The following is a 15,517-nucleotide window of genomic DNA, read 5'->3' as shown; positions in this document are numbered from 1 at the left end:
AGAGGCAGACAGAGAGAGGGGGGGAGAAGCAGGCTCCCTGCCGAGCAGAGAGCCCGATACGGGGCTCGATCCCAGGACCCTGGGATCATGACCTGAGCTGAAGGCAGAGGCTTTAATCCATTGAGCCACCCAGGCGCCCCCATTTTAATCATTTTAAAGTGTACAATTTAGTGGAACTGAACACTCAGATTGTATAATCATTACCACCATTCATCTCCAGAACTTTTCCTCATCTCAAACTGAAACTCTGTATTAATTAAACGCTAACTCCGGATCCTTCCCTCCACCCAGTCCCTAGCAGTCACCGCTCTGCCATCTGTCTCTATGAATTTGCTTTTCTAGTTACATCAGATAAGTGAAATCATATAATATTTGTCCTTTTGTTTCTGGCTTGTTTCATTTAGCAGGATGTTGTGAAGTTTCATACATGTTGTATCAGACTTTTATTCCTTTTTTTAAAGTTGGATAATATTCTATTCTATACACACACACACACACACACACACACACACACCCATACACACTACATTTTCTTTATTTATGTTGATGGATATTTGGGTTGTTTCTACCTTTTAATTATTGAGACTAATGCTACTGTAAAAATGGGTATACACATATCTGTATGAGTCCTGCCTTTAATTCTTTGAGGTACATCTACAGAAGTGGAATTGCTGTATTATGTGGTAATTCTGTTAAATTTTTTTGGAGGAACTGTTATACTGTCTTCCACAATAGCTCTACCATTTTACATGCCAACCATCAAAGCACAAGCATTCCAATTTTTCCACATCCTTGCAAATAGATGTTATTTTTCCAGTGAGTGTTTGGGTTTTAATAACAGTCATCATAATGGGTGTGAAGCAGTATCTTTTGATTCTGATTTACATTTTCATAATGGTTAGTGATGTTGAGTGTGTTTCCATAGGAAAACTTATTCTTGACCAGGCATATCCCTTCTACCATTTTTTCTCTTGTTTCTCTCTCTCTCTCTTCCCTTTCTCTCTTTCTCTAAGAATAAACATTTCTCAAATTGTCTATAAGTTTATATGTGGATACAAATGTAATTTCTTTGGATGAAATTACAGAAAATCTATATTGCAAAAATAATACATTATATTTTAAAATGAGATTAGAACAAAGGATTTGTAAATAGAGGCTCCTGGGCCATAAGTTACCAACACTTTTTTGATTCATTTCTAAGATCCTCATGTAAACCACCTTGAGGAAACTGCAGAGAGCTATACAATACTATGTGGCAAAGTTAAATCTGGCATTTTCACCTTTTCTAAAGCTGTACTTTATTATGCAGAATGAACAACTGACTTAAGTGAGTTCACAGGGTACTTACAAGACATAGGAGATGGAGGGAAATAATTCTAAATTACTAAAATGTGCTGGTTATGCTTAGGGTGGTTCAAATGAAGAGACGTAATTACACTCAAGTAAATCTCTCCCTCGACCCGGCAGGAAACATTTCAGGCATATTGGCACCACAACAGGTTCTGGACAGAGAGACAGGATGGTGTGGTTTTTGTTTTTGTTTCCCTAAATTTCAGACATGGAACCTAAAAATTCCTTCCTTAAGTTTGCAGAAGAAACATCAGTTAATGGATATAGGCCAGAACTTATTTCTCCCACTCATCCAAATAAAAGTATATAATTTCTTCTTAATATAATTTTTTTCTCTCTTTTTTTATAGCAGACATATTGTGACATAGGCTCCTAGTTACATGTATTTTTTTTTTTTTTGAAGATTGATTTATTTATTTGAGAGAGAGAAAGAAAGCACAACTGGGAGGGGCAGAAGGAGAGGGAGAGAGAACCTCAAGCAGACTCCATGCTGAGTGCAGAGCCCAACGCAGAGCTCCATCCCATGACCCTCAGATCATGACCCCAGCCAAAACTAAGATTTGAACACTTAACTGCCACTCAGGTGCCCCTAGTTACATATATTTTTTAAAACAGAAGAAGGGTAAGAAATAATAATGTAGGAAATTTAAAAACACATTTTTCTTTAAAAAGGGGAAGGAAAAGAGGAAATCTAGGGTTTCGTTAAGCACAGTGCATTAACTTCAGGTATAGGTATTCAGTTATTGTCATGAACAGATAGAATCCATAGCTCTAGAGACACTCAAGGCAAAACAAATAATTGTGCTGTATGAATTTTCCTCTACCAGAAAGTCCAATTGATCCTTTGGGATCTGATCCAAGTCATGTGTATGTTCTAGAGTCATATCCTATTCAAGCAGAAGAAATAATCACTGTGGCAGGATCATTCAAAATGTCTGCAGCAATTATTTATTTCTACAATGTAAGTTTCTGATCAGCATTTTGTTCTCTTTTATTTTTCCAACTGATGATCTTAGGCAAAATGCAGAAATCAAGTATTGTGATCACCTTTATCTCAAGTTTCAAAATTGCCACCATCCTTTGTTCATATTTCACTTAGCTCCATGAACTTTGGTGTTAGCTTTCTATTCCCACACATATAAACACATTCTGATACATTTAGCAATGCATGTATGTACACACATGTGTGTCTGTGTATATATGACCCATACATATACGTGTGTGTATATACCTATAAATGCTTGTGTGTATATACATATAACTGAATACACGCATGCACACACATGAGCATACACACACACATATTCAGAAATAAGACCATTCCTAAAATGGCCAACATAAGGGGAACTGTATGTGAAGCAAGGGATCTTTGGAACACAAGACCTGCAATGGGAGACAAACTTAATTATTAATTTGTGTATCTACTGATGACTACAGTAGTTCTGCAAGATAGGATCTGGATATGTATTTTATTAATAAAATTTCAAAACAATTACTTTTTCAAAGTAACAGCAGAATATGCCTTTCCATGAGCACCCAAAGGGTTAGCTTCTAACTCTTTGGCCTCCTGATATATCCTCTCAGGTGGGCGGGATGGAGGAGAGGTAGGGGAGGAGGTGTAAAGAGAGAAATTGATAAAAACAAAAAGAGAAAAATTCAAGGCTTCGCTCCCATCTACATCAACAGATATAATTACTTTCAATCAAGGCTATTCCTGGATCCAGTATGAAACATTTCAGTCCCTGGAAACACTACACATAAAGGATATAAGAGGCAATACGTCTATTGTTCATCTGCTAATACCCTCAAATGTCACCAAGGTAATTACCTGGATGACATTTATGTGATGCAGCTGGACATTGTTACAGTTAATATAAAGCCTGCCTTTGGCAACCACTTTATTTCCACCTACATCAAACTCTGGGTACATAATCACTTTTCCTGGGAGAACACCCACCTCCCCCAAAAGACATCTCTACCCTTAGCTTTTTCTTCCTGTGCTCTGAACACTAATATATAATGCAAAAGAAGAAGAAGAAGAAAAATAAAAATAGTAATATGTCATATATCTTTTTCTTAATATTTATATCTGTAACTTTTAGAGATGTTTCTAAACATAATTTATAAAATATAATAACACTAGTATTTCCTTCTTTTTTTTAAAGAGGATTTTGACTATCCCCAAGAGTCTAAATTCACAAAATGCAGTTAAAACTTTTTACCTCCATAAATCAATCACTCTCAAAGAACAGATGATAAGGAAAGCCAGATATTTTTTTCCTAATATGAATATAAAAAATATTGTATTAAATATACGCAGGGATTAGATTTTCCCCCACAAACTCACATGCAAATTGGAGCTTTGCCTTCCGACTCAGAATAGTCCCCAGAGTGTTGGTGGCCAGGCACTGGTACATGCCAATATCTTGATCTGTATGGGGGCTACTGATTGCCAAACTGCCTCCATCCAACCTGTGGTGATAACTCATGGTAAAATCAATATCTGTGCCATTTTGTTTCCACCTTCAAGGGAAAAAAATTAAATCATGTTATAGTATACAGAGTTGATCACTCCTAGTCTTAAAAAACATGCGGTTGTGACTGCTAGGACCATTTACATATGTGTGTATATATTTAATTGCTAGGACTATTTAAAACAACAACAAACAACAAACATGGTTACACATGGAGACAATTCTTCAGTTTCACCAAAGATGATTGTCTTCAGGAGCTCAGTGATATTAATAATTAGGTTGCTTGAAAGATCTTCCACTCTTTATGAATTATAAACATTCACTAAGTGTATACAAACAGGCAATATAACTCGACATGAGAAATAAAACTGAAAGATTCAGTGAATAATACTGGCCATTCTATTACTTCAGTAACCCGTCAAATAACACAAACCATACCTGAACCTCCACAACTGATACTAAAAAATTGGACTTTGAAAATGATTTAGAGATAGAAATCCAAGAAGCATTTATTACAAATGGGATTAAGAAAACCAGCAAAGATTTTCCAATGCCAATTTGAGGTTGATAACAAAACAATAATAACCTATTTTAGAACATGATTGTCTCTGTTCATCTCTTACTTGGAAAACTAATCACGCTGAATATATTTCAACAGTACTTAGAAATGCCAACCTAAAATTGTACTTTAACAAAACAAATGCAATTTGGGAGGTTTTTATTTTAGGCAGCAAAAAAGTCTCTTGGCTTACCTATTAGTCAACAATCCTTTAGTACATGAATTAAGTAGCAGAAGGGTCTTACAGTTATATTTATTTTTGAAGAACTGAAAGATGTTTTATAAAATTCCATTTGGTCATTTTAAGATGAATGAATACCTAGTAATTATCTCTAACCAAACCTACTTCCCCCACCTTTCACCCTTTAACTTTTAGAAAAACAAGTGAAAGGCTTTACTTGATAGAACATAGCTAATTTCCAAACTATGTGTTTTCAGAATCTATGCCAGCTTTGCTGTGATTTTTTCCCTTTCATGCTAATATCATATTAAAAATATTTTGATGAGGGTGGCTAACTATACAAAAGAAATTGCATCTAACAATATTGTTCTGAATGTCATTGATTTTCTTAAGAACATCTTGAAAAATCCGATGTAGAGAGTATGGCAAATGTCTACCATAGTAGAAAAGAAATACAAACTTAGGTAATTCTCCACCCTATCAAAGATGAGAAGTGACTGACCAAATATCAGATCAATCAGAGGTTTTCAATCAACTTTAAAATTGTTTAGCCGATTCTTATGTACCTCAGTTTCCATTTAATAAAGAGAAATTGAAAGACAACAGCCAAAGCCCAGTGTATTTCATGTGCCTGAACTTTGTCAAATTTTTTTTCTAGAGAAATCTGTACAGTTTTTTTGTTCTCAGTGTTAGGAGGAAAAAAAAAATAGAGACATTTTCTTTTTTAGGCCTATTCCAAGACTCTAATATTCTTCTCACCAGCTCCATAATGCTGTCTTTCACAATTTGCTTATAGGCCATGATCTTTGGACCTCCATGTTCCCTTTCATTTTCATAGCAAAGGATATACCACACTTAGTTTGCCAGCTCTCTTTAATTTTGGAATCAATCGCTGAAATAACTGCTGTCATCATTACATGCTCCTAATTAAGCTTGGTAATTGTTTTTCAACACAAATTCAAAGTTGTTGGCTTAGCTGCAGCAAATGAATTTTTCACAGTATCCCCATAATCGTTCTAATCACTATGGTACAATGATTATTAAACTGTGCATATAGATCAGGGGTTCAGCCCCTGGTGTGGGCTTTGTCCTAATTAATATGTTTAAATCAATGGAGAAATAGTATTAATGAATTCAAGTGATTGTCATAAACACGTTACTGATAGGATTGCATACCCAGGAGAATTTTCCTACAATGCAAAGTAGGAAATATGCTTTAAATGATTATTTTCAGCGTCTGCATTAATATCATATTAATTCCAGGAAACATAATGAATTTGAACTAAAATCTTGACCTTTTTCTGGAGAACCTCCTTCAATATTAAGTAGTTAAGCCCTGTATCAAGAATATAATGGCTGGAGGCTATGTTTGTTGTTATTAGATGATGTGTGTGTGTGTGTGTGTGTGTGTGTGTGTGTGTTTCAGAACTAAGCCTTGTTTTAGAATTATACTGAGTGCTTGTTAAAAGTGCTTCTTTCTGAGCCCATCCCTAAACTTATGAAGGAGACATCCAAAAATCTAAATTTGTAACAGTCTCTCTGGGTGACTAATGTGCACTAAATTTGACATCACTGCCCTTGTGAAAAGAGTCCTTGGCCTAGCTTTGACATTCCCTTCCTATATATCCCTGGATGAGTCATCTAATTTCTCCAGAAGTCATAGCTATCAATTTTAAATTTGCACAATAATATATATCCTGCTTTATCCCTTGGGGTTGTTAAGAAGATGAAAGGAGGAAATGAATGAAAAGAATAGAAAGGCAGAGTGACTACAGCTATGACTTTTAGTCAAAGATGCCCAGACCTTCTCAGACTTAAGAATGTCTTCATGACTAAGGTAGAGCTGACTAAATTAGAGAAAGAAACTTCCTGTGCTGATCAGGTCAAGAGGAGATCTGCCAGAAATCTGCTATGACATTCAAATACTTTCTTCTGATAGAATATATCCAGCACAGAAATCAATTATGTGTGTGTTGCTACATTTTCCCAAATAAAATAAATATTCTGAGCTGGAATAAGCTCACTGCCATCTGATTATATTAGACTTTCAAGTATAAGCAATTCCACCCATGTACCAACTTTGGGTAACCCATTTTCCTTCCCTTTGCAAAGCTTCCTCTTTAATTCTCATGTGTTACCTGGTCTTTAAAGAAATTAGGAGCAATTCTTTCCATCGAAAGATTTGTTCGTATTTGCCTCCCATTTCTGTATCTTTCACACTTGCACTAAAATCCTGTTTGTGAATGTGTTCACACCACTGGAAGTAAGTGACTGGAAGACAAGTTGCTTTCAAACTATTTCCAAAGTTATGCTTTAGATATTGCTTCTTTTCCCTCATGATATTTCTTTTCCTAAGGAGAAATTACTAAAAGAAGGAAAACATGTGGGGGTGGAGGGATGGGGTAACTGGGTGCTAGACATTAAGGAGGGCATGGGATGTACTGAGCACTGGATATTACAGAAGACTGATGAATCACAGATCGTGCCTCTGAAACCAATAATACGTTATATGTTAATTAAAACAATAAATAAATAGGGCGCCTGGGTGGCTCAGTGGGTTAAGCCGCTGCCTTCGGCTCAGGTCATGATCTCAGGGTCCTGGGATCAAGTCCCGCATCGGGCTCTCTGCTCAGCAGGGAGCCTGCTTCCTCCTCTCTCTCTCTCTCTGCCTGCCTCTCTGCCTACTTGTGATCTCTCTCTGTCAAATAAATAAAAATAAAATCTTAAAAAAATAAACAAATAAATAAATATATAAACTTCATGAGGATGGGGAAAAATAATAAAACAAAGTAGAAATAATTAAAAAAGAGGCCTGTGGATCTCTGCCAGCCAGCAGCAGATTATTTATTTTATCCACTTAAACATTGACCACCTTTTCTCACTTAGTTGAACTGATGTTTTGATTCTGATTCTGCTTTTGTCCCTGTCTGTGAGACTGTGAACCTTGGTATTGAGTTCTTTCCAGTCACACAATCTTCCTTGCTATTTTTTGGACATTGTGATAACCTAATTTAAAAATTGATTTTGGGATACCTGGGTGGCTCAGTTGGTTAAATGTCTGCTTTCATCTCAGGTCATGATCCTCGGGTCTTGGGATCAAGCTCTGTACTGGGCTCCTTGCTCAGCGGGTAGCCTGTTTCTCCCTCTGCTTGTCACTCACCCCTGCCCCCACAGCCTGTGCTCTCTCTCTCTGGCAAATAAATAAATAAAATCTTTTTAAAAAAAGTTTAAAACTTGATTTGAGTAAGCCAACTAGAAAAAATATGTATGAACCAATCTGGAAAGGTTGAATACTAGGGAATATTAGATAATATTAATGAATTATTAATAAATTTTTAAGTATGATAGTGATATTCTACTATATCAAAGAAAAGTGTTCTTTACTTTGGAAATAATATACTCAATATTAAAAAAAAAAGAAGAAGGAAAACATGTCTTAAAATCAACCATATCCTTCCTTTATGGATAAGGAAGCTGATGCCAGGAGAGAGAAATTATTGTTTCAAAGTCATACATTAAATATCAGAACTGTGACTTGAAACGGTTAACTCTTCATTCTAATCAAGGGCTCTTTCATATGACTTCACATCATATTCAAATTCTCTCAAATAATTCAGAATGTCTATCATAACGATTTTCTCTTTATTACACACATGTGTGCATTCACACACACACACAATCTAAGGTTAGGAGTGAGTCCTTTTAATAAAATTTAAGATAGAAAGGGTCATATCAAAACTAAAATTTCACATTTTGTTGCTAATGTGCATTATCTGAAATATCTTTGCCCTTTGCTTTATTATTATGGAAAGTAGGTCTGAGTCTGACATTTAAGCATTAAAAACAGTTCTTTTTTTCACTCTTTTCCCAAAACCTATGAGTGTTTTATGCTGTAATATTAGAGATGAGCTAAACCAGGTTAAGGGGATTGAAAGTGAGAAGCTAAATTACCTGTCTTTAGCTTACTAATTTACAAGTCTCTTAGAAACAGAACCCTTTAACAACAGTGAAATATACAGTCTCTTCATTCAGAATATTTCTTCATAAGTAAAAACTAATGAGCAAATTGTCATGAAAACCACTACTTTACATCTTTCTGCCTGTTATAAGCCAATTATATAACTATACGACTGACTGATGATTTATCTTATCTATACTTAGCTAATATTTCCTATTTTACAGGAATTCAGATACACTTTTCTAATAAACCCTACCAATTAGCTCTCAAAAATAAAATTACAATTTTAAGTATTAAGTAACTGTGAAAAATGTATTAATCCGATTTTTATATATTCAACCATATGTTGAATTAAATAATACCAACTACTGTTTAAGGAAAACAAACAAACAGTCAAACCCTGAATTGAGAGAACTAATTTATAAAGTAAATGATCTTTAACTTCATTCGTTTGGGTATGTTATAGACAGGGAAGCTTTAGTAAGTAATGAGAAGACATAGCTTTTCATTTCTTTTGTTGTAAAAAAAAAATGCAGAGGTAAGCACAATAAAATACAAGGTGAGAGTTGTCTCTAACTTTGTGCATTTAAGCCATTTATTAAATTAACTATACATTTTAAGATCAAAGTTATTATACATATAAGTATGATATTTCTAATGCAACATAAAAAAGTAGGCAAAACCAATTTCTTTTGCTAAAATATACTGAAATTGTTACTTTCCATGTGCTTTGATTTACTTTCACTGTTAAAAATTAAGACTTCAGAAAAAATGCTTTTAGAACACAAAACTATTATAGTCATTTAATATTTATTGTCTTTTCTGATATTCACATTGTATATGCAGTTCTTACCAACAAAATATCCTTATTATTTACACAAGCATGGTGTATGTGTATATATAGATATTTATATTTAATATATATTATATATTTAAAATATTATATTCATATATTTATGTTTGTCATATATATACATATTTTCATATTTAATTTTGTGAATTCTATTAACAATGTGGATCAAATTCTGCCTTTTTTTTTTTTTAAGAGAGAGAGAGCAAGTGCATATGCATGCATGCTCGGTAGAAGGGCAGGGCAGAGGAGTAGGGAGAGAGAATCCTAAGCAGTCTCCATGCTCAGTGAGGGGACCCATGTGGGGCTTGATCTCATGACCCTGAGATCATGACCAGAGCAAATTAGAAGTCCAACACTTCGCCGACTGAGCCACACAGGCAACCCTCTGTTTTTACTGTAACCTTGTAAGAAGAAAAACATCACTGACTTTTTTCTAATTATTCTACAGGTAATATGTGAGAAACAAACACAATTTTTTTCTACTTGCCCAGAAAAAAACATCTTTTTCTGCCTTAGAGGTACATCACTGTCTTCAGCATATATTTCTAAAATCAGTGTTTTTTGGGCAAAGTGACTGGCCAGTGGAGTCACAGGAATTGACCTGATAAAATAAAATTTATAAAATTGAAAAAAATCTAAAAAAATTAATAATAATAAAATAAAATAAAATTGAAAAAAGTCCGATAAAAATTGTTTAGGAGAACATTTTCATAGTCACTGTAAATGGGGCAACTGAGCCTGTAGCCCCAAATTGGGGGAATAAGGCAGCTTCTACTTCAGAGCCTTTCAAATTGAAGAAGCAAATTTTTTCTTTTCCTTGCTTTTCCTCCTTTCTATTTCTTTTTCTTTCCTGCTTTCTTCCTATTTTCTTGTGATTCTTTCTACCTGCCTGTTTTTCCCTTCCCTCTCTCCTTCCGTCTTTGGATTCCATTTCTTTTCTGTTTTTTCCCCCTTTCCTTTCTTCCTTTATCCTTCTTTCTGTCTCTCTTTTTTTTTTTTTTTCCTCTCTCAACTCTAGCCACAACATGGCACTCCATGACACCAATCTCAAGAATGACTTTTCTAAGTCATCTAATGAATAAGAAGAGTCCTGGGCTGGGGGGTAGGGTGGTTATCACCTGGAAAGTGTCATGAAGGAAGAGTTGAGGATAATGAAAGTGCATGCATCTTTATTTGAGTGGTGGGCGCCCACCTGTATATCTATGTAAAAAAATCACAGACTGAGAGCTGCACCCTTCAAATCAGGCAAGTCTAAGCACTTTATTGTATGTACATTTTACACCCAAGACAAAGAAAAAAAACAGTGTGGTGCCCAGAGCTAGGACTTTACCTATAATGGGGTGAAGGATTACCACTGGCAGCACAATTCAGGATGATTTCAGATTTTGATAAACCCAAAGGAAAAATAACATCTTCTGGCTCCTGGGTAAAAACAGGATGACTCAAGAGACCAGCACCTGAAAAAAGAAGAGTGAACACCATGTGAAAACATTTGATCCTGGTTTGAATCCAACTCTGTATTCGATATTAAGACAATATACATTTTTTAACTTTTATTTTGAAACGACCTCAAATAAATAGAAAATCTTGTAAGAATAGTACAAAGAAATATTTTTTCTGAACCATTTAGAACAATTTTGCAAACCAATGCCACATCATCCCAAAAAGCTTTTATATTTTCTAAAATGGACATTCTTGTACATAACCTCAGTAAAACCATCAAATTAAAAAAAAATTGAGCCCCATTTCAACATTTCCCTAATGAAATCTTTTATAGCAAAAAGGATCCTGTCAAGAGTCACAGTTTTCATTTAACTGTATCTTTTTAGTCTTCTTCAGTGTGGGACAGTTCCATACTCTTTCCTTAATTTTTCTGCTTTGACATCACTGAAGATTACATGGCTGGAATTTGGTAAAGTTTCACTCACTCTGGGCTTGTCTGTGCAGTCAGCTACCAAAAACAGGTAGTAGACCTGGTAGGAGTTGTATGTTGAGGGTACAGGTAATAAAAAGGTTTATAAAGACTTTAAAAAAAATAATAAAACCAGTGAAAATTGGCTCTTCTTTTAAAAAACTATCATCTTTAAGAAGAAATATTTGCAGCCAGGCAAAATAAATCATTTTGTTAGCTTTATTTTCAATTATAATTTCAGTTTAGTCCATAAATAACCGAGAAGTGAAGACAGGTTTTAATTTTAGCCTAGTCAGTTATCACTACGTAATAGTGGACAATTTACTTAACTCTCAGCTGTAAAATAGCAATATTCAGTCTTTTGTGTTTGTATTATTGTAAAAGCTAGTTAAGAAAGAATGGACTGAAGATGCAATACAGACTCTTTTTACTTCAACAGCTAATGAAACGGGCAAGAAATTATAAATGTAAATAAACAACAAATAAACAACAAAAATGAACAATGTCTGAAGAAGAAAAGGCACAAATCCCAAAGCCATTGACTTTAATCGAAACAAAGAAGCAAACAACACAACAGTGGTGTAGTAAAAAGAGTTTGCCCTGCTCACAGAAGTGAATTTTTGACTCCTTCATCTCATCCTCACCTCCAATGAGATTTACTGGTGAAATGACAAAGTGCTGAGAACTCTCATAATGACCTCTAGTTCTGGAGTTAAGCACATTTATATAATGTATTTTATATATATTTTTAATCTTTATAATCATATGTAATGTATCTTAATCTTTTTCCTCTTCTCCCAGAAGAGGAATGACAGAGCTTATGGTGAGCAGAGAGTAAAACAGGAAAGTGTAAGTAGTAAAGCTGACTATATTGTACAGACTAATAGTTTCATGCCTAAACACTCACTTGGAAAAACTTCTAGAGTCCAGCTCTAATAAACAATATATCTCCTCAGGGAAGTACAACCATGACTCCTCCACCAATAATGTTGCTACACACCACTTAGAAATACATAAGCAAACAAACAAATAAATAAAACCCTTAAAATAGAGAGAAGTACCTAAGTTTTCTAATAAACATTGAACTTCCCTCAGTCCCATTATTCCCTCAAGTTACAAAATGTGGGTACTCATGATGTATCCAGCTTCCAAACTGGAGCTAAGAGGGAGAAAAAAAAAAAGGTCCCCAATATGATGAGACAAAAGTTACGAAATATCCCTCTCTAAAGTGATACATGAATTGTCTGTACACATTTCCTCAAGTATGAGTAAATGAAAAGGGAAGAGTAACTATGCAAATATATTGCAGTAATAAAAGTGAAAAACAGAGTATGCCAAAGATAGACAGAATACCAATCTAGGAAATTTCTCAAAATTATTTCATGCTGTAGAGTATGAAAATGAATTCAGAAAAAGCTAACATAACTCAATGGCAATGAAAATATAAACAATAGAATTAGATAAAACAGGAGGTTGCAAATATAAGGATACAAACTGCAAACCAAACAGCATCACTAAAGAACTAATAAATCAATTAGAATATGTAAAAAACAAAACAGACACTCACTGAAGTCAAATTACTGACATAAAGGGACATTTTGAGGTAACTGTAATTAATGAAGTTGAAAAAGAACAGATAAAAAGCAACTTAAAAATTGGCAATGAACAAGAAAGATAAAGATGAACAAACATAAAATCTTTGATGTCATTGAGATAGAGAATAAAACAAGCTTATCGGCAGCAGATATTATAACAAAAATTTCCCATATATTTAAAGAATATACCATGTTTTAGGGACATTTAAGAGAAAGCACTTAATACCAAGGCATATGTTAGTTACGTGATCTTTAATGAAAAGCTTAACAAGACCAGGTTGAAAGAGAGGATCAACTAAAAGAGTGAGAGAAAATATTAAATTAATCTAGATTTTAAGATGGTAGCCTTCTATACCAGAAGACAGTGGGCAAGAAAGTCTACAATATTCTGAATAAAAGGGTGACGCCTCTATTACCATCCACCATATATCTTCCAGGTATAATGGCATTCAACCATTATACCTGGAACCCTCAGAGGACTACTCTTAAATGACTAAATGACTACTCTTAAAGAAATGACTTAACAATGAAATCCATCCAATTAAAAATGAACCAATATAAATCTCAAGAAAGGAGGAATAGGAGGCACTTTGAATATATATAAATATAAAACTAGTACTTAAAACCCATGTTACTTTTAGTTATAGAACAGAATATGAAAGCTATAAACTTGGATAATGTAAATATAATAATATGTTTAGAAAAATGAAGGGTCATGACAGATAGAAATGTGTGAGCGCTAGGGTGCCTGGATGGCTCAGTTGGTTAAGCGTCTAACTTTTGATTTCAGCTCAGGTCCTGATCTCAGGGCCCTGGAATTAAACTCTGAGTCTGGCTCTTCACTCAGCATGGAGTCTGCCAGAGAATTTCTCTCTCCATCTCCGTCTGCCCCTCCCCCTTCCTCTATCTCTCTCACTCTGTTTCTAAAATAAATCTTCAAAAAAAATGTGAGTGCTAATATCACCTTTTATAGCAAAGAGTTAAATGTTAAAAATACATATATAAGAGTATACAATTTTTAAAAGCATAAACACTCTAACCATTTAGTATTATTTAGTGCATTTTAGAGAAATCTTTTAGAAAAATAGAAATATATATATACATATATATCTTTGTTGACTGAAATAATTTATTAGAAGTTCAAAATTCTCTACATTTTTATTTTTACTTTTACTTTATTCTCTTCATTTTACTTTAGTTTTACTTTTGATAAACTAAAATTTAATTCTCATGTTAAAAGTAGTATCTATGGTATGATTGCATTTTTATAAAAGCATTGTTCTATGCATTTATCTATCTACATATTAATCTATATTCTCTGTATTTAGATGCACAAAAAGATTGCTACAATTTTATCAAATTTTAATAATTTTTATTTGGGGCGAGAGTTTTATTTAGGATAAAGGTTTCCATTTTGCTTGCATAATTTTTCATAGTTTGAACATTTAAACTGAACATGGAATACACCAAAGAAAATACAGTTGACTCCTGAACAAGATTTTCAATTGTGTCGTCTACTTATATGCAGGTTATTTATAGTACAATATTGTAAATGTATTTTCTGTTTCTTGTAATTTTTCCTAATAACTTTTTAAAATTAAAACAATTTTTGAAATTTATTTATTTGAGAGAGAGAAAGAGAGAGCACAAGTGGGATGAGGGGCTGAGGGAGAAGCAGACTCCTTGCTGAGCAAGGACCCCAATGTAGGACTTGATCCCAGGACTCTAGGGTAATGACCTGAGCCCAAGGCAGACACTTAACCAAGTGAGCCACCCAGGCACCCTAATAACATTTTATTGTCCCTAGCTTAGTTTATTGTAAGAATATAGAATTTAACACATATAACAGACAAAATACATGTTAACCAACTGTTTTTTGTTTTTTTTTTATCAGCAGGTCTTCTGGGCAACGGTACACAGTTGCCCAATTAAGTTTTGGGGAATCAAAGTTACATATGAATTTTTTAAGTGCATAGGGGGTCGGCAACCCTAACATCCATATTGTCCAAAGATCAACTGTAACAGATTTTCTTTTTAAATGAAGGAAACTGAAAACAAATAAGTTGAGGTGGTAATCTAATTTTTAATGGTAGAATATAAATGGCTTTTCTGTTCTTTTTGTAGAAATTTCCAAACACCTTCCTCCCCCGCAAAAAGAAACCTGCCTAAAATAATGCATATTAACCACCTAGCAGAGTGCCATGCACAAAAGAGGCAGAAAAGAAATTTTTCATTTACTTACCTTCCTTTACTTTCATTCCAAAGTAAGCACTGTTCAAACTTCATATAAGCAAAATTTGGGGTATAACTTGACTTAATAATACCTTATTTTGGGATAGTGATTTGTGGTTTTCAAAGGACCTTTTACATACCAATTAACAAACTAAATCCCTGTGGTACCTTTTGTAAGACACATTTTCATTCTCATTTGGTAGAGCAAGAATTTACAACTAATAAAACAAGGCATTTTGTAACAAACTGTGATTTATTTTGGAAGACACAAAACTTGCCGTAGTGAATTATCATCACTTGGTATCTTATTTATTCATTTATATTTGCTATGATCAATATTTTAGGAGCTTGAGTTCATACCAGTGAAAAGTCTAGCTTGTCAACTAATTGTCTCTTTTAGTAA

The 15,517-nt window shown here is 34.0% G+C and overlaps 1 protein-coding gene across 1 annotated transcript in view; it reads right to left on the bottom strand.

The window, feature by feature from the left end:
* LOC131824148 (contactin-6-like) overlaps positions 1-15,517 on the bottom strand; it is a 305,999-nt gene that overhangs the window by 158,872 nt on the left and 131,610 nt on the right. Inside the window, 2 exon segments of the mRNA XM_059161537.1 lie at positions 3,698-3,873; positions 10,706-10,832. Of these exon segments, the coding sequence (XP_059017520.1) occupies positions 3,698-3,873; positions 10,706-10,832 (303 nt within the window).

Source organism: Mustela lutreola, chromosome 2 (genome assembly GCF_030435805.1).
Source record: "Mustela lutreola isolate mMusLut2 chromosome 2, mMusLut2.pri, whole genome shotgun sequence".
In the NCBI taxonomy this organism is placed as follows: Eukaryota; Metazoa; Chordata; class Mammalia; order Carnivora; family Mustelidae; genus Mustela; species Mustela lutreola.
Note: the sequence above shows the minus strand (reverse complement) of the source record. Positions and strands in the feature narration are given on the sequence as shown.